The sequence below is a fragment of the Sinohyriopsis cumingii genome, chromosome 7 (assembly GCF_028554795.1).
Source record: "Sinohyriopsis cumingii isolate HCF-2022 chromosome 7, ASM2855479v2, whole genome shotgun sequence".
Lineage (NCBI taxonomy): Eukaryota > Metazoa > Mollusca > Bivalvia > Unionida > Unionidae > Sinohyriopsis > Sinohyriopsis cumingii.
The window spans coordinates 92,509,407-92,529,484 of record NC_142967.1 but is presented as its reverse complement, the minus strand read 5'-3'; the positions used below and the strand labels follow the sequence as shown (position 1 = coordinate 92,529,484).

At 35.9% G+C, this 20,078-nt stretch overlaps 1 protein-coding gene across 3 annotated transcripts in view; it reads left to right on the top strand.

Annotated features, from left to right (window-relative positions):
- Nucleotides 1-20,078, top strand: part of LOC149795716 (uncharacterized) — a 143,679-nt gene that overhangs the window by 76,604 nt on the left and 46,997 nt on the right. For 2 of the 3 annotated variants that reach the window (XM_089965610.1, XM_089965608.1), the window contains 4 exons: nucleotides 11,133-11,280; nucleotides 12,539-12,589; nucleotides 15,124-15,141; nucleotides 19,822-20,001. In XM_089965610.1, the coding sequence (XP_089821736.1) occupies nucleotides 11,133-11,280; nucleotides 12,539-12,589; nucleotides 15,124-15,141; nucleotides 19,822-20,001 (397 nt within the window). The remainder of the gene's footprint in view (nucleotides 1-11,132; nucleotides 11,281-12,538; nucleotides 12,590-15,123; nucleotides 15,142-19,821; nucleotides 20,002-20,078) is intronic. The other variant, XM_089965609.1, reaches the window with a different exon arrangement.

The following is a 20,078-nucleotide window of genomic DNA, read 5'->3' as shown; positions in this document are numbered from 1 at the left end:
GTGAAAGTTGAATTTTTTTATTTTTTTTGCTTAATGGACCCATCATTTTCATATGCAGACCACTTTTTATTCCAAATGCCCACCGTATCCTAAGTTTTGCAAAGTTTCACCTGTCTGTGTGCATTTCAGACCGACCTTAGATCTGAGGCCAAAAGGTCTAAAATCCGAACACAAAATCGCATTCTGACCATGAGCGAATTTTGGGTGAGAAAAAAACTGGTCCAAAAAATGAGGTTTTTCCCTTTGTATTTTGTAGTGCGACTAGAACTTCCAGATTATTTGGTGTAGAACTAAATCTGTCTGCTTTTTTTGTAATACCACCCACTTTGGTGTATCTTAAATGACCTTGATGCTGCAGAGCTCGGAAATAGGGTACAGCCTGATCACGTCTACAGGTGGGATTGGGGCTGAATGACTTAAGTTGTCCTTCTCTTCCCATTCATCCAGCTAACTGGGCAGTTGAGCTGTAACAAGCATAGTGACCTGTGTTGATTGTCCAAAGTAAAGTAGACCTAGTAACCTTTGAAATAAATTTAAATGTTGAGATCTTTGTTGATTGTTTGACAAAGAAACAGTCTGCAAAGTAGATATAGTAGTCATTTAATTTTAGTTCGTTAAGATATTTATTTGACAGTTTCATAGATAAACAATCAAAGACAACTTGATGTAACAATAGTTTGGAAATATCCTTTGATTGATGTCTATTTTCTCAGAACATGCATCCCTCCCTCCCTCCATGTTTAGAGCATCAGCCTCGGATGCAGGTGATTGCGGATTCAAACCCAGCAAGGTCATACCAAAGACTTATAAAAATGATACTAGTAACTGCTTCACTTGGTGCTCAGCATTAGGAGGTTAGTGTCGGACTGGCTGGCTTGGTGTCAAGATAATGTGATTGGGTGGGACATGATGCTACATGTCTGCGGCATGATGCCCTAGTGCTAGACATCACTATAAACTGCTACACTGCAGATATCGTAATGATATGACTCAAATTGTTAAAGCTACATTAAAAATATTTTAAAAAAACATATACAATATGTGAAATACGATGTATGTAGTTTACCGTGAAGAGGAATTTCTTAATGATATCCTTTATGCACATGTATTATTTGTGTGGAAGTAATCTGCTTAGGCAGATTTCATGTGTGTGAGTGATTGTGAGTGTGTGTTTGTGAGTGTGACTGTGTGTTTGTGAGTGTGTGTGAGTGATTTTGTGTGTGTGCGTATGTGTGTGTGTGTGCACTTGCATGTGTGCATGTGTGAAATGACTGTAAATTGCCGACACTCTAGTACTCCACCCCTATTTGCAAGCCTATCAGAGTAAGAACTGTACACCATCCACACATCTTCATCATCATTAGGAAGCTCTGTAAGAATTGATCTGTATATGTCTGTGTTTATTTGATAGACAACAGATACTAATTCTCTATTTTATACTTCTCCTTGAGATGTAACATTCATTAACATTTTATGAAATCAATTACTCTACTGGAATTTCTCATTAGATAGAAGGCAAATTGCAGGACTCTTATTAACAAGAGCCCAGGCATGTGGAATTCATTTGTCTTGTGATGTCCTAGCCAAACCTTTCTGCCCCATGTGTGTAGCTTGGCTATGGAGTGTGAGGCTTGCATAATTTGTAAGATAACTAGCATGCCTGCTAATAGCAGAGCTCAAGAACCTGTGTATCAAGAATTTTATTATCATCCAAAGCAAACTGTGCATAACTGTGTGGTACATTTTAATGTTTTGGACACATTCTAAGAGCTTGTTCTTGGTAGGTTTTAATGGCCTCTTACACTCTGCATTCTGAAAAGGGGGTCTGGTTTATCACAGACATATAGATTTATAGAAGTTTCCGATAGAAAGATTCCACCACGATCCATGTAGATCAATATAACACCACAGAAGAGACTACTGTCCTAGATGGTAGCCCAGAGAAGGCACTTATATACGAACTCTTAAATGCTTTCCCTTTTTTTATCTTGCATTGGAGACGAGATAGGCACCTGTACATTTTTGGGGTCAGTAGGTCAAAGGCCATTGTCACAGATGGAAAGAAGAAAAATTGTTTCTGCACAATAACTTGACATGGCAATATGTACCCTTTATGGTGATTGGGTTGTTATTATGCATCAGAAATTAGCATTATTGTTAAATTGGATCTGGAGGGAAAAGGTAAGAATGAGTCATCATGTTGGGTTGTAACTTACTGGGCAATGAATTCAACATGTGGTAACCCAGATCCATTTTGGATGCATGTGGTCTCTAAGCCTGAGCCTATGGATAGTTATTGATTGATGACAAACAGGTGTTTACAAATGAAAGATTTTTCGTTTGGAATTCAAGCCATCAGTTTAAAAATTTTTTTAGTCACTCCTTTGATTGAAAAAGCAGAAACATGCAATACACAGGATTCAGCCTAATTACTCCAGATTGCTGGGCTTATATTGTCCAATCTGAATGCAGCATTAATTGAAAGCAAGTGCAAAGTTTTGCATTTGCTTGTGAATAAACTTTGAAAGATGACCTTTCTACACTGAGTTATCAATGAAGCTTCAGTTAGCTGGCTTCATGCCACAGCTATTTCTCCAAGTTTAATATAAACACAATTTGTCTAAAATATGCAAAAGCATTCTTTGATTTTGTTAATACATTGTTATTGGTGTGTGTCAGAAACTCAGTAACGGGTCGGGATGGGCCGACTCCTCTTTAAAGTAGATGCTTACAACACTTTCGGCCATTTCTGTTTTTCAAAGGCGAGCTTCCATACTGCTTTTTATATACATGTAATGAAAATTGCATTGATGTTCTTTTTCTGAGAGTATAAGTTACTTATCTATGCATAAGATCAGAGGTTATTGGGGCTATTACAAAATATAGCTGGGTGTTAACACAGATTTGTCAAACAATGAATACAGTGCATATCACACAGACACATGGCAACAACGATTGAGTGCACAGTTTTTATATAAACAAGGTTTTATATAACATGGACAAAGTGCTTTCTTCTTTACTTATATTTTTCCATTTCACACCTGTCCTGTAAAGGAAGAAGTTAAAGGTGATGGCTTTCTTATCCCATGTCATTCATCATGTGGTTCAATTAATAAATAAATTTTCACTAATCACATGAAAGACCACTCTGGTGAACTAGTGGTTAGAGCATCTGCCTTGGATGCAGAAAGTTGCTGGTTTGAACCCCAGCTGAGTCATACCAAAGACTTGTAAAAAATGGTACTAAAAGCTGCCTCACTTAGCACTCAGCATTAAGAGGTTAGTGTTTAGACTTGTTGGCCTGGTGTCAGGATAATGAGAGTGGGTGGGACACATGATGCTACATGTCTGCAGCATGATGCCCCAGTCCAAGACATCACTATAAACTGCCACACTGCAGGCATCATAGCGATATGACTGAAAAATTGAATTACTTCGAATCTGATGCAGGTCATGATCCAATTGTCAGTAAGTAAATCTGACAGTCACGAACACAAGTTGTATTCTTTTGATCATTTGATTCGCCAATCAGATTACCATTTATACTTGCTTATATGTCAAGTCAAACTGCAAGCAGCAAACATTCTGATCTGCCATCACATAATACACATGCAGATCAGGATCTGTGTTCTATATTCTACTGATTAATCCTTTAAAACTGAACAACCAGATCTGCCAACGCATTTTGCGATCGCATTTCTGGGTCTATGCAGTTTGCAGTTGGACTTGTCTTTCTTATAAGCGAGTTTTTGTGGTACAGCTTTCATAGTCTTGAATGTTAAAAATGTAATTTGGAACATTATTGTGTGCATGGTTTTTGAACAATACAAACTGAACATCTAAAGTGTCTCACTATTAACTACCTCATTAGGGGCCCCGAGTGGCCGAGTGGTCTAAAGCACTCTCCATTACCGATCATTGCCATCTCACCTCTGTCTGTGTGGGTTTGAGTCTCAGATTCGGCCAATGTGGCATTGTGAAAAAGCTTTCCAGTAGCTTCTCGAGGGTCGGTGGTTCTTTCCGGGTTTTTCCCAGGTTCTTCTTCCACCATTATACTGGCCGCCATGTATAGCCTATTGTGTGCTGAAAAATGGCATTAAACTACACAACACACAACACTACCTCATTATAGCTCAGTCCATTATATACAATGGGTTTTAGATCATATAAACTGACCAAGTATCACTGGGGTGCATGGCTTCTCTGAACAGCTATATATGACAGTGAGTGACCACTGTAGCTATTAAAAAACGTTTAGGTAAGCATCATTAGGCCACCTTGAGCATCTTGACTTTTTTATTTAAAAAAATTTAGTTTTCCTATTTTGGAGGAATGATCAGAAGAATGCTTTGTAGATGCAGCTTCTTTTCTCAGAAATTTGATTTGGATGGTCTTCTACAAAATCCCCACTTAGATTAAATTGAAAATGGACTGTGTAAAAAGAAAGCGTCCTTTCCCATAATGCACCAGATGTTGAACATCTTAATGATTTATTGAGAGGAAAATTCCTCTTGGCTTCAGAATGGCTCTACCCTATATTGAACCAGGAGAGATGCAAAACATTGTCAGAGATAAACAATATAATGAAAATATTGGATGCAGGTTACGTTCCATACTGGCACTTCAACCTGAATCACTGTTGTACATGAATTTGATGCACATCTCAACTGAATAGTATTGGCCTTGAACCAAGAAAATATAAAAACAGTCACTGTAATGAGTTAGTACCTGCAGGCAGGTAGCTTTATGTAATGCCCACACATATAATACATTAAACCTAACTTTCCGTCTGGGGTTGGGGGTGGGGGTGCAATTCATATATTCCAATATTGACCTTGTACTAGTCTGGCATGCAGGATTGCACATGGAAAGTCATCTTCTAATTACAGTTTTTCTTTACAAAAGTTGGCAAGTAACATGAAAGTTTTTTACTAGCCCAACAATGATTTTTGATTGCTCAGGCTTAAGATGGGCACATGAATTATCACTCCCAGCTATATATGCTTGGCTGTATCTATCTATCTATCTACCACCTACCTATCTACCTACCCATACCTTACAAGTGAATTTAAATTTATCAAGTTTAACAGAAATATGAACAATGGCCTTAAAACAAATTGTATATAACATGTTCGAAGTTGCAGAGTTACCAGCATACATGTCTAAAGGTCTGTATTCAGTGAAAACAGCAAGATGATCCATCCAACACTAGTCATTTAAATTTGTGTGTGCCTTGTTTCATGCTATTAGAGAGAGGATTATCTAACAGAGTTAAATAATATTTGTCAAATGACTATAGGTGAAGCTTGACGCTGGCTGGATATGAGAGATGGTTGTTAAAGGGAGATGACCATAGGTCATATTGTATTGTGAAAAAACAGTTTAAGATGGTGAGACAACTCGGAAAATGGATGACAGAAAAACAAAATTACTTCCTCATAACAGATTCCTAGTTTTAATCATCCCTGCACTTTAAAAATAAATTGCAGAGACATTGTGGTGGAGTTGATTCATCTGAAATGTCCCTGAAATCCTCCTGCACTGTTCAAACTAGGTACATGATTCTTGGGCCATTAATTATTAGTCCTATGGTTGAAAATTGTGCCAGCACTTTTGGAATTTTTGTCTGGTCCCAGAGGGGGTGGGACTGATAGTTAATGGTGATTTTACATAAACTTGAAAATTATTTATGTCCTCACCCTATTATAATGTACACTTACATGAAAAGTCCATGTATACATGCAGCTGGTATTAACCCAAGAGTTTGTCCCAACTCTCTCAAAAGTGACTAATGCCCTGGGTCATAGCTTGGAAGCTGTTGAGATGCCAACATATAACATCATGCAATTGTTTTGGGCATAAACATCCAATTGACATTTGCCATTTGGCAGTTCTTCCTGTCAGTGACCTATCCATGGGACACAAATTTGGATTCAAGCACTGAAGCATGGGAATACATGCTTTTGGATTTGTTAACGTAGCTTTAAATAAAATTCAGTCACATTCCTAAGATGTCTGCAGTGTGGCAGTTTAAATGATGTCCAGCACTGGGGCATCACGCTGCTGACATGTAGCATGCTGTCCCACCCAGTCACATTATTCTGACCCAGGCCAACCAGTCCTAACTTCTTACTGCTTAAGTCTTTGGTATGACTCAGCCAGGGTTTGAACCCACAACCTCCCACATTCAAAGCAGACACTCTAACCACTAGGCTATCAGAGTGGTTGCTTTGCAAGTGAAGACTTATTGATGTAAAATAATTTTGATTTTATTTATTTTTGGGACTACCAGTTCCTTTTATCTGTCAGAAATTGACACTTTCAACAGGAACTTAATTTGTTGATTATGGAAATGGTCCTGTTGCTAACCAATGTATCAGTTTCTTCATGTGATCATTTATCCTGCTTTTCACAATTTATGAAATCCCCAAGAAATAAAAATGAATTTACAGTATACTCATATCTATGCTGAATCTAACTTAAGAAAAAGTAGACCCTAATCTGCCATTGCATAATCCACTGGCAGTTCAGATTCTGTGTTGTTTGTTCTATTTGTTACTCCTAACAAACTGTACAAACTGTACAGACTCCAATCTGACTTTGTGTTATGCTGTAGCAGATCTGGTCAGTGCAGTTGTCAGTTGGACTGGTCATCTTATAAGGAAGTATGGATGGTAAAGTTTTGTGTATTATTACAACCCTTAATGTTGATGTATTGGGCATTGGATAGTATACATCCTACTGATGTTAGCAGATGCAATTCCAATGTCAAGTTAACAGGGGAAACAATTTCAGTTGTAATTGAATGAATTAGTGTCAGGAAGATTTCTTTGGCAAATATCCCAAAATTTGGGTCCTGAGGTAATGGCATAAATAGAATATATTTTACATGGACTAATTTATCAATCATTTCTTTAGGAGCCCCTTATAATTAGTAACATTCATTATTGCCATGCCTTATTTAATTAGATTATATAAATTTATTTTAAAATTTTGAATACAAATGAATATATTAGATTTTGAGATTTCTAGAAAAGTAATTGATTTGGCCTGTTATTACAGGCAAGATGGGGCCCCGAGTGGTCTAAAGCACTCTCCGTTACAGACCACTGCCATCTCACCTCTGTCTGTGTGGGTTTGAGTCTCGGATTCAGCCAATGTGGGTATGTGAGAAAGCTTGCCAGTAGCTTCTCGTGGGTTGGTTCTTTCCAGGGTTTTCCCGGGTTCTTCCTCCACCATTAATACTGGCCGCCATGTATAGCCTATCGTGTGCCAAAAAATGGCGTTAAACCTTACAACAACAACAACAGGCAAGATGTGCATTAAAAAGGAGAATTTTTTCAACAAAAGGATGTACTTGTTTAGTTTTAATAGAAACAGATTCATTTGACCTTGTGATCTTATATTTGGTTTGAACAGATGTTACAACCATCATTGAATGTTTTGCTATTGAATTTCAGGAAAAATTCTATACATATTTTATATTACAGAACAATTTTGTGTGTGGATTAATATTTCAAATGCAGAATGACATTTATTTTTTAGAAAACATCCATTTATACTTATAAGTATAGTCAGGCTGCAAATAACAAAGATCCTGATTTGCTGTAGCATATTGTCCATGCAGATGTGGGTCTACGATTTTTGTTCTGCTTATTACTCCTTTCAAACTGCTCAGACATAGATCTGCTGGTGCATTTTATCTGAATAAACATTTTGGAAAGTTTTGTATTTCTTTAATGCAGAAACAAAGAAATCAGAAATATTCATAATTAATGACATTAAAAGGCATCATTAAACTGATTCAGGCCAGGAGAATTTTCTCATTTTCACATAAAATTGTGGTTGAGGAGAGAGTTTTCTTTTTATTTCCTATCAAATCCAGAAAATTGTGGTTGAGGAGAGTTTTCTTGTTATTTTCCTATCAAATCCAGAAAATTGTGGTTGAGGAGAGAGTTTTCTTGTTATATCTTATCAAATCCAGGCACAACTGATTCAGAGTGATTTTCCTTTTGAAGGTTGATGCGATATCTAAGAGGGGTTGTTTTGGATTGGCTATCAGACCTGCATTTCAGCACAGGAGGGAAAATCCTACCTTTTTTTTCATATTGTACCTATGATCTTTTCCTGCTTGTCTCCTTTTATCCAAATCCTAAAGTTACGCAGTTGTTCTTACAAGGGTTCATCTATCCATGTGATGTTTGGTCAGTATGCTTTAAATCTAATGAGAGGAAGTCTAAAATCCAGACAAAAACTCCAGTCCAGCAACCACCCATTTTATTAGTTAAGATGAGTTCCAAAATTGTGATGCTTTTTTGATGTATTTTTTATTGTGTGTAGAATGTCTGTTACTTGACACCATTGTAAATCTACATCCTTCTTGTTTTCTCTAATACCACCCCCATGGGTCTGCTGTGAACTGATGATGTCACAGGCATCATTTTATTGAAAATTCCTCTATGTCAGCAGTTTTTCATGCTATATTCCTATGAAAATGTATCATTTTGTGTACTAGTAAGTTGTCTACAAGTTTAAATCAGTAACATGATCTAATTAAAAGGTGCCTAAAAGTTACAGTAACTTTTCTGGGACATGCTTCATCAACATATTTTATTTATGCTGGTGTTTGGAAGATAAAATTCCCAGCAGGTGTCAGGACTTAAAATACCCCACCTTGATAAATATAGCAACTTAAATCAGGACATGAAGCTTGCCAAGCCTTTGTTTGATGAAGAAACAAGATGAGTGATAAGAAAATTCTGTTTGGCTACCAGGAATTTATATCAGTATATGACCTGATTATTTTTTTTTCTCAACATTTTCCTATAGGATATTTTACCCAGAAACTTTGTATGCCTTTGAAAAGAGCACTGAATTGATTCCAGGGGTAAGTTGATTGTTTGGGCTAGTTTCATTATTTGCATTTTAATTTGAGTTCATTTTTGGCTTCATCATGCCAAGGTTTCCTTAAGCTTCAATATCAGAAGCAAATTGCCTTTTTTAAAGAACAAATCATGGTATCTGACTTAGGCTTGCCTGGCTGGGTATCTTGCCGACTACCCTTGGGTTACAAGCCAGATGCTCTTCCATCTGTGCTACCATGACTTCCTTATTGCTACTGACACTTTAATGGCTATTGTGAGAATGTGGCTTTGTGAATTTTTTTCATGCCACCTCAATGAAGGTGGGGCAATGTAGGAATTATTTTATCTCACCATCTGTCCTTTATCTGGCACACAATTTTGTTAGCGCAACAAGTTCTGCAGATTGTGATGGATTGCCCTGAAAATTTGTAAGTGTCATGTTCATCATTCATCAAATTGCAGTGTTTCTGCAGTTTTTAGCTTTACTGGCATAGACCAAATGAGTTTAGGGTTTGGCCCATGTCCGTCACCTGTTCTCTTGTCCATCCTACTTATATTCATTGTCCATCATCTGTCCATCAATCTTTGAGCACAAGTTCGTTATTGCTGCTTTTCCTAAACTACTTTGAGGATTGGCATGAAACTTGACACACACATTCATTCATCGGATTCATCCTAATGTCTAGTTGGTCTTGAATGAAATGCTGATGCTCAGACATCCAGTATGGCAGTCACAGTGGCCATCTTGAATATCTTGCTATTGCTACTTCTCCTGAATGGATGATCATATCAATATGGGGTTTTCACTGAAAGAATTCTTATATATGTTTGGTCAAAATAAAAATGGTGGCTAGCTGACAGCCGGTATGGCTGCCATGACAGTCATCATGAAACCTTGTTATTGCCTACCCCATCTCAATGGAAAGTCAAATTGACATAACTTTTTCACCAAAAAACTTGTGATGTCAGGTTAGTCCCATGAGAAAATGCTGTTGATGGTGTCGATATTAGGTCCAACATGGCTGCAGCAGCAGCTATTTTGAAAATGATGTTATAGCTTAAAAGTGTCACAGATGGTTTGAACACTTGTCAGTTAAGAAATAATGGTCTTGATTAGAATTCTTGTAAATTACGTTTGGTCAATGGGAGTATCATTCCCTTCAAAGGACTTTTATTGTTTAACAATTTCTGTATTGCAGTGTATACTTGTTTCTCTATTACTACGATATGACATCCAAATTAGGTGCTTCGACAGCTGTCCTGAAAACTTGATATGGCTACTTTTCCAGACTGGATGGTTGTATCGACATGGGGTTTTAACTAAAATAATGTAGCAGTTTGTTACTAGTTCTAAGAGAAAAGCCACCCAACATATTTTAGACATTTAGATTTAGTTCACACCATACAGATACTATTTGTGCTGAGGTACCATAAAACGATCCTGCTTTTCAAATGAAAATGGTTCTCATCTGAACTCAGACATAGCATCATAGCCATCTAAATATGATTGCTATCACTATTCCACTTGCATGTTTAGTGGTACAGTATTGACATGGGGTTTTCATTGAAACACTTCTTGCACCATGAAATCGTTCTGAGTGACAATGGTCCATATCTGACCTGTGATCTTATTTTTATATGTACTGGCTTGTAAGGAATTTTACACAAACAAGTGTGAATGCATTTTTTACAATTTAATCAGTACTATGCAGCCATTATTGTGCCAAGCTCCTTTTAAGTGCTAACACACGTACACACCTTGAATGACACCACTTAAATAACTTTGTTTCCCGACCCACCACCCCAAAACTATTGACTATAGTTTTAACCAAATTTGTCATGTTGGTGTATCTTGACATTGTCTAAATAGGGTTCAGTGATCTTCTATCCATGATATCAGGTTCAAGGTCAAAGGCCTAGATAGAAATTTTTTTACTGCACTTAAAGGTATCTGATGAACCTGTTAACTTGGACATAAGAAAACAGTGTGTTGCCAGATTTGGTAATTTGGAGTTCCTCAAGAATATCAGCTGGTTTCAATAATTGTCACTTATCTTGAATACCCATAAATTCTTTTGGGACATTTTAGCATTGGTCCTTTCTAGGGATTTGTTTGAAAATACCTTCAACAGTGGAAGGAACTGCACAAAATACCAATGAATATAATGCCACTGGGTATGCAGATGCATTTAAGAAAGTAGTAATAATATAACCATTTTACCAACTGTTCAAGCTGTCATTCTAATTTTATTCCTCTTTATTTTGCAGGATTCATCGTATGAGAGAAAAATTGATTTGAATTATGGGAAATTTTACAATGCAAGTTATTTGAAGGATGGGCGCCAAAATTATCTAAAAAAGACAGGAATCGGTCAAGAAAAGAAGAGTCTCAAATCGCCACATTTCCACAGACCAGGTACCTATTTTCTCTGCATAATATGCTGTACTAACATAAAAAAACACAGATCTGCAATTAATCGTTTATGCTGTTTCTGTTCCTTTTTAATTCATGACAGAAGTGTAGACCCTGATGTACCTGGGCATAACAGATTTGGATCAGCACTGTCATCAGATCAGGATGTATGCTTCAGTGCAGACCCTGATTTGCCTGGAAATTAGACATCATGAACAGATCTGGGTCTGTTCAGTGTAGGCAAATCAGGGTGTACACTTTTAGTGCAGACCATGAACTGCCTGGGCATTAGGCAGAATCAACAGATCTGAGCCTTTGCTATTTGTGGCAGCAGATCAATGTCTGTGCGATAGAAAACTGTGCTGCTAGTGTAGATACTGATCTACCTGGGTATTAGGCATCTTCATCTGATCTGGGTTTACTCTGTGTCAGCAGATCAATGTCTGTGCCTTTTGTGTTGATCCTGATTTACCTGGGTATTAGACATCTTAATCTGATCTGGGTTTATTCTGTGTCAGCAGATCAGTGTCTGTGCTGTTAGTGTAGATCCTGATCTACCTGGGTATTAGACATCTTCATATCATCTGTCTTTACACTATGTCAACAGATCATTGTCTGTGCTGTTAGTGTAGATCCTGATCTACCTGGGTATTAGACATCTTCATATGATCTGGGTTTACTCTGTGTCAGCAGATCAGTGTCTGTGCTTTTTGTGTTGATCCTGAGCTGACTGGGCATTTGGCATCATCAACAGATCAGGATTTAAACTGTGCCAGCAGACAAGGGTGTATACAGTTTGTGTAGACCCTGATATGCCTGGACATAGGCATCATCAACAGATATTGGTTTTCATTGTTGACAGATCATGATGTATGTATGTGCTATTTATGAATTAAAATATAGACCCTGATCTGCCTAAGCATTCTATAGCATTGGCAGTTCTCCTCAGATTGGGTACAAATGAAACTTTAATATATACTCTATTCATTTAACTTGTGCACACACATTAATAAAATAAGATTCAACAAGACCTTGTTTTGCTTACCCCTTTTGTGTTGTTTACAAATAACTGAGTTAAAAAGTGTGGACCTCATTAATATTGATGCAGGTGTCACTTTACACTGATATAGGTTTGAATGTGATGTATCAGTTGAACAAAGAACTTTTGCATATGTAAATTTAAAATATATGTAAATTGAGAGGAGAGTATATACTAGATTATACCAACAGTTAAACTAATCTCTCATATTTTATATTTCAGAAAACTTTACATACAGCAAAGATCCTCCTAGTTTTCTGAGAGGAAAGAAAAGTAAGTAATTTATGTCTGCACCCATTCATATTTTTTAATAAATAATAAAATTTCAAGCTTCAGTATAATTAAAGATGCCAATGGGTAATTGAGTACCTGCCATTTGATAATAACCCCGGTAATAAAATGGACAACTGGATACCCCTTAAAAAAGTTTACAAGTTCAGATGGAGACACATAATGATGATTATATTTTGAGGCTTGTGTCATGTGGGCATTTATTCATTGTCACAGAGGCTCGTATCATTGCTTACAGTTTACTTCTTATATAAGTACAATGTGACCTATTTAAGAATCAGTGCTGATATTTCAAGCTAGATATCACATAGCATAATAAATTTGGTACTAATCTTTACTATCATACTTTTAAGTAATGACATACTATTTTCCCACATTAATGCTCAACGTTGCCATGATCACGCCCGCCTAATATGCAAGTGCAACTTGCTCAATATAATAATGCCCGCTCATGGCCAAAGGAAAATGATGTACTTAACCTATTTACAATTTTTTTATTTATTATTATATATGACTGATTGTTAAATTTGAAACATCGATACAAGCCCGTGTTCATTGTTAGACCACCATCTACTTCCATATTTTCTATTTATAGTATGTACATGAAACAGTGCCAAGAAAATAGATGGGTTTCTTGAATGTGAAACCATGTGTCATAGATTACTTCTATTTCAATATCATATCATAACGGACCAGTCTAAATTGAAAATGAAAGGCACCATTTAACTGGAGTTTATCGATGTGAGTTCTGGATCTTATGTGACTGAAAAATGTTAGGATAAGGATTTTGTTAAACTTGAAAACATGTTGCATCTGGAAAAGGACAAATCAATAGCACTTTAAAAATTCTGAAATAAGAATTCAACAGTGTTGTAATACAACAGTCTTCATTTGTGGACTTAATGACTATTCACGCAAATTACTGTAGACATGTAGACAAGTTAAAGTGAGTGTTTAGCATAAATAATTTATCAATTTATTTTGTGTCTTTACTCTTGTACTAACTACTAATCCACTTGGATTTAACAATTTGTGTCAGAAATTTTAACTGCAGATCCAGGTAAATAGCAAAAATAAATGCATGTTTTTCATAGTTTTCCATAATAATGGCATGTAATATATAGATTGCTCTTTTTATGCCCAGATTATGCTTTTTGCCACTTATATTAGTAGTAATTGTACTTTACCTCTCTTGGCATGTGTGAACCTACAACACAGCAGTTCAGGTTCACATTTAATATAATTTTGCTTTGATTACTGATCTGGTAACTGATTGTTAGGAGCGATGGGTACCCAGTAGAAGTTTCCTAAAATTTTGACATCTCTAAGTATAATAAATGCTTCACTAATTTCCAGAGACTGATACCTTGACATTTATTTATGAAGTAATTGCAGATGAAAGGTCACTCACTGTTGTTCCAAGCTACATTTTATTTTTATTATTATTATTATTTTTATTATTATTATTATTATTATTATTATCATTTTTATTATTATTATTATCATTATTATTATTATTATTATTATTATTATTACTACAGCACTACCCATTTAATTTGACATTATCAGGCACATGGGAGTTCATAAGTGGATGTCGACATAAGTTTTTAGAGGGGAGCTTAAAAAATCTAAATCTAGCATACAAATGAAACTCATTTGTAAGGGGTAACTTGTCATCAGTGTGTAGAATTTATACTTTGAGAAATTAAACTGTCAAAAAGTTTTAAGAATCTATCATGGGGAAATGAAAACCTGTCACCAAGTTTTGTAATAATTAAATTGTAATAATTAAACATAAATAAAACTTGTAATTTTGTAAAACACTTTCAAGTTCCAAAATAGAGTAATTCATATACATGTAATTAAGATTATCCTATGGAAAATGAAACTTGCATGACATAATAAATTTGTTTCACTCACTGTCAACTTGGAAAATGCAGTAATCAATCAGATTACCTTTATTCAAGTTTAGTGCTGACTTCTTTTGATGATGGGTTCATTGTTTTTATGAAAGATAGTAGCTGGCTTGTTTTGGTTAAAGGTGCACATACTATTGAAGTCACTGCGAAAACAAACTGCTGAGGACCTAACATGTGCCTGTTTGTTAAGTGATTATAGCGTTAAAGCCTGGTGGTAGCATTAAATAATTGTTGAGCAAAGTATGAGTCGGAACTGGCAGCTTGTCAGCATTAACAATAAAAAAGCAAAGAATTTGTTCAAGTAGGGACCAAGGGCTTTTCTGAGAATTTCTTCAGGTAGGGACAGAGTGGGTAGCTTCGAATAATATAATAATAATAATAATAATAATAATAATAATAATAATAATAATAATGATGATGATGATCATGATTATACCATCATTATTTTTTCCTGCTTTAATTGAGAAGTAAATATGATTTTGTTCTATTTGACAAAAAGTCTGTAGCTGTAATGAATTTATGTTTCTTTCCAGTATGTCAGTGGCCATTTTGTCTCTATGCTTTCTAAAACTCTTCTGCTATCATTTATTTTTTCAGGTGGCATGATGCAACTAAGTAAGTAGAAAATAAAACAGCCTACAAGTTTGGGTTTTCAACATTTGTGTTAAACTTGTTTCAGCAACAAAAAATTATCTGTGTGACATAAAATTATGTTGTAAAATAAAAATCTGATGTTATGTTAATTTGAAAAATTTATATAATAAATGGCAGTAGTTGCATATTTTGTGGAAAAACTGCTAAGATATTTATCTTTAATTATTTCCAATTATGATATTGACATTTGAAAACTGGTAAGTTATGTCCTCATCATACAGTGAATAATCAAGGAGGTGGAAAATTATTTTTTTAATACAAATTTGGGAAATAAAAGTGGTAGAATATTGAGTCTTGGAAGGAAAAGAAGGAAATGGATTTTAATTTTATTAGAGTGGTGTTGCTTGGTTGGAATCTATTTTAGTATTAGTATTTCAAGTTATTTTTGTCTGTATTTGTGAACTCATTTGGTAATTGCTACAGTAGTTGCTTTTCACAACTTAGATTCAAGGTTTGATACCTAAAGCTTTTTTATGAAATAGTTCATATCCGACCGTATAATGTTCTTTTTTTTCCATGCTTTATCAAAGGGATATTGTACATACCCCCCGTCAGTATGTAGCTACACCTCCTACGGGGGGGGGGGGGTCAGAAATTCATCGAACTTGGCACATTCATCATCCATTGCGCATCTGTCTTTCTGTCACTACTAATAGCTTGTTACCACTCTCGGGTCCATATTCCTGATCAAACTTGGATTGTATGTTTAAATCAGCAAGATTAATGAATACTAATGTGTTGATATTACATCTGATTGGCTGAGTTTGTGACTGTTCTGTGTATCATTTTTCTCTTCTGATTTTGATAAGAGTTGATAAGACTAGCAGTATGGGTTTATGTCATCAAGTTCTTTGATAGATTTGATATTGAGCGAGATCCATGAATATTAGGTAATCTTTCTGATGATTCGCTGAGCTTCTTACCACTCTGGAGAATGCATTTCCGATTGGAATTTGATCAGACTTGGAATGTATGCTTATCTTATTAAGATCTCAGACAGATTCTGTAATGAGCAAGATCCATGGATATTAATGAGTTGATCTTGCATCTAATTGGCTGAGTTTGTCTTAAAACTAAACACATATTCATCCCATGGTCTAGTTGGTCCTAAATGAAAATGGTACCTCTTGGACTTCCACTATGGCCACCACAGAGGCCATCTTGAAAATCTTTTATCTCTTCTTCTTTTGAATGGGTTTTCACTAAAAGACTTCTTATGATACCTAGTTGGACCTAAATGAAAATGGTGCCAATCTGATGCCCATTATGGCCACCACAGCAGCCATCTTGAAAATATTGTTACTGCTACTACTCCTGCATGGATGGTATTATCTACATGGGGTTTTCACCACAAGATGTCTTATGATATCTAGTTGGTCTTAAATAAAAATAGTGCCCATCTGACATCCAGTCTGGCTGCCCCTGTAGCCATCAAGAAGATATCGTTATTGCTATTCCTCCTGAATGTATAGTCATATTAGCTTTGGGTTTTCTATAAAAGATCTCTTAATATGTCTACTTTGTCCTGCATGTAAATGAGTATGGTGCCAATCTGATGTCCAATTTGGTCACCACAGGCCATCTTTAAAATCTTATTACTGCTATTCCTCCAGAATGGAAAGCCATATCTTGAAAATATTATCTCTACAAATGGATAGGATAACAACCAGACGTTTTTACTAATATACCTCTTTTGATACTTAGTTGATCCTAAATGAAACTGGTGCCAGTTGTACATCCAGTATGGCTACCATGATGAAAGTCTTAAAAATATTGTTGACACTACTCTCCCTGAATGGATGATCTTTTTGACATGAGGTTTTCACCAAAGCACTTTTGATGTCTACTTTGTCCAAAATGGAAAAGATGCAAGTCTGACATCCAATATGGCCCCCATAGCAGTCACCTTGAAAAGCTTGTTTCCTCAACTTTTGAACAGAAAGTGATATCAACATGAGGTTTTAGACTTTATATTATGTCTAGTTGGTCTTAAATGAAATTGATGCTGATCTCATCTGCAACATGGCCATAATAGTGGCCATTTTGAAAATCTTGTCATTGATACACCTGGTAGGATGGCTTTATCAGCATGGGTTTTCACCAAAAGACTTATACCATACCTGGTTGTTTCTAAATAAAATTGGTGCTGATCTGACATCCAATATGGCAGTCATCTGGGAAATTTGTTACCACTATATCTCTGGAAACAAAAATTTAACATGGGGTTTATACCAGTGACCTCGTACGGTGTTTAGTTTATCCTAATTGAAAGTGATGCTGGTCTGACATCCAATATGTGGCCAGCCGAATGGTTAGACATATCAACATCAGGCAGTCATATCGACATTGGGCTTTCACCAAAAACCAAAAATATCAACATCAGGCTTTCACCTGCTACCAAAAATATCGATATTATGCTTTACCAAAAACCAAAAATATTGACATCAGTCTTTTACCAAAAACCAAAAATGTCAACATCAGGCTTTTATCAAAAATCAAAAATATCGACTTCAGGCTTTTAACAAAAACCAAAAGTATCGACATTAGGCAGTCATATCGACATCGGGCTTTCACCTTAAACTTACGATAATTTATAGATAGTTGCAAATAAAAATGATGTCTGCCACATTGTGGCCATCTTGAAAACCTGGTTATTAATTTTTCTCTTTAATGTATGTTTTCACTAAAAGACTTTTTATGATGTCTGGTTGATTCTAAATTAAAATGGTGCCAGTATGACATCCTGCGTATTCACCGGAGTGAACATCTAAAAAATCTTGTTATTGCTACTCTTAAATGGATGGTCTTATTGACATTGAGTTTGTGTACACAATGTGTTTAGTTAGATTCTAACGAACAAGTGGCTTTGAATTTGATTTTAAGGAGAAAAGATAGGTCTGCTTTTAGCTGTACTGGTTTATCAGCATGATAACACAATGAGTATAAATGGAATTTTATCAAACCCAGCTTGTGGATATATCTGATAAATACCTTGAATAATGCCCCATTAACACATTAACCCCTGGATATTTTTGTTGTTTTCACCTGAAATTTGAGTAGGAAACACATTTTGAAAGCTATTTCTGAATACATCCTAAGACATAAACTTCCAGGTGATTTTCCAATAACCTAATGCCTAGTTGTTTTAGAAACATCAGTTTTCATTGGCTATTTGGCTCGCTTATGAGCAGAAGGGTAAAAGTTGGATTTTTTTGTTTGTGTTTTTTTGTTGCTTGATGGACCCATTATTTCATATCAAGACCACTCTTCATTCCAAATGCCCATCTTATCCTATTTTTGCAAAGGTTCATCTGTCTGTTTGCAGTTCATACCAGTCTGCCTTAAACCTGAGACCAAAAGGTCTAAAAGGTCAAAATCGGATTCTGACCACAGGCAAATTTTGGGTGGAATAAAATCAGGTCCAAAAAATGAGGTTTTTCCCTCTGTATTTTGTAGTGCAACTAGAACTTCAGATTATTTGGTATCATTGTAGAGCTACATCTGTCAACCTTTCTATAATACCACCCACTTTAGTGTATTTTACATGACCTTGACGCTACAGAGCTTGGCAGTAGGCTACTACCACCTGCCACATAAACTTGTCACCAGGGGTTAATGTGTTAAAACCAGCCTTATGGGTGGGTGGTTGGCTGCAAAAAATGTTACTTATAGATTTAACCATACTTTTCACTTAGGTATATTTTGACCTTGTCCAGGACAAGTTTGAATGATTTTCTGTGCATAAGGTCAGGTTCGAGTTAGTAGTCATGACAAGAATTTACTTGACTTTCAGCTATTGTGTGAACATGTTAACTCTGACAATATTTTTTTTAAATATCAGAGATTGTTATCTCATTGCTCAACAGTTAAAAAGAAGAAACTGTCTTATTTTGTATCCCTGGACATTCTTTTTGGCCAGTAGATCTCAAACCCCTTCATTGGACTTTTATTCAGAGCATGCTGTTCTGATTTACACCAGTTGGCTGTGCATTCTTCACTGCGAATTGGTGGCATGGTGACATGTAGATGCATGATGCATTATGTGGTGATTAGACTGAGTTTGCAAGACAACAACATCGGGGGCGGGGGGGCATGGAGGGGAGTGTGCATTTTTTTTGGTCTTAATCCTGTCAAGACTTTATCTTTACCTCTCCATTGTGGAAAAATGAAAAATTGTGTGAGCTGTACTTGAGATTGCCTCATCATGTGGTGGCCATTTGTGAGAAGGATATGATTTTAAAACCCGTCCTGGTATGCTTAGAAGGTTACCATAGGTTCAATAAGATTTTATTTTTTTTTAAGTCAAACTACAGTGACATTTTAAATCAAAAATATTTGACCATGCTTTATACATGCATCTGTAACAGGATTAGGACATGTAATTGGTACAACAGAATTTGGGTTATGACCCCTGGGCCATGTTCATCAAGGACAGGATCAGAGTCCCAGGGGTGGAGTGATGGGGGTCAGGGTGACATAATTCAAAGCCAGGCATGAGGATCTGCCCTTGTTTTGACTCTAGTTAGTGCTCTTTGTTGATTTAAAAAAAAAAAAAGAAATTAGAAGTATCTGCACTTATGTCTTAGAGAGTACTTAAGGAAATTTCTCAGACAATTGATAATGAAGCAAATTTTTTTGCAGCTTCTGGAACAAAGATAATAAAGGTACACCACACTTCTAGTCCAGCTGTTTTACGCAATGAGGAACCAGTCAGAATGAGCATGTATCCAGGTGGTGAACCTTCTAATGATCCGATTGCAAAGATTGAGAGAGAGGACTGGCCTGCCCCACCCTCTCCAGCTGCCATTTTGCCAGAAATTTGTAAGTAGCATAAAATGTCTTAAGAAACGAAGGTGTAAATATATATATATATATATATATATATATATATATATATA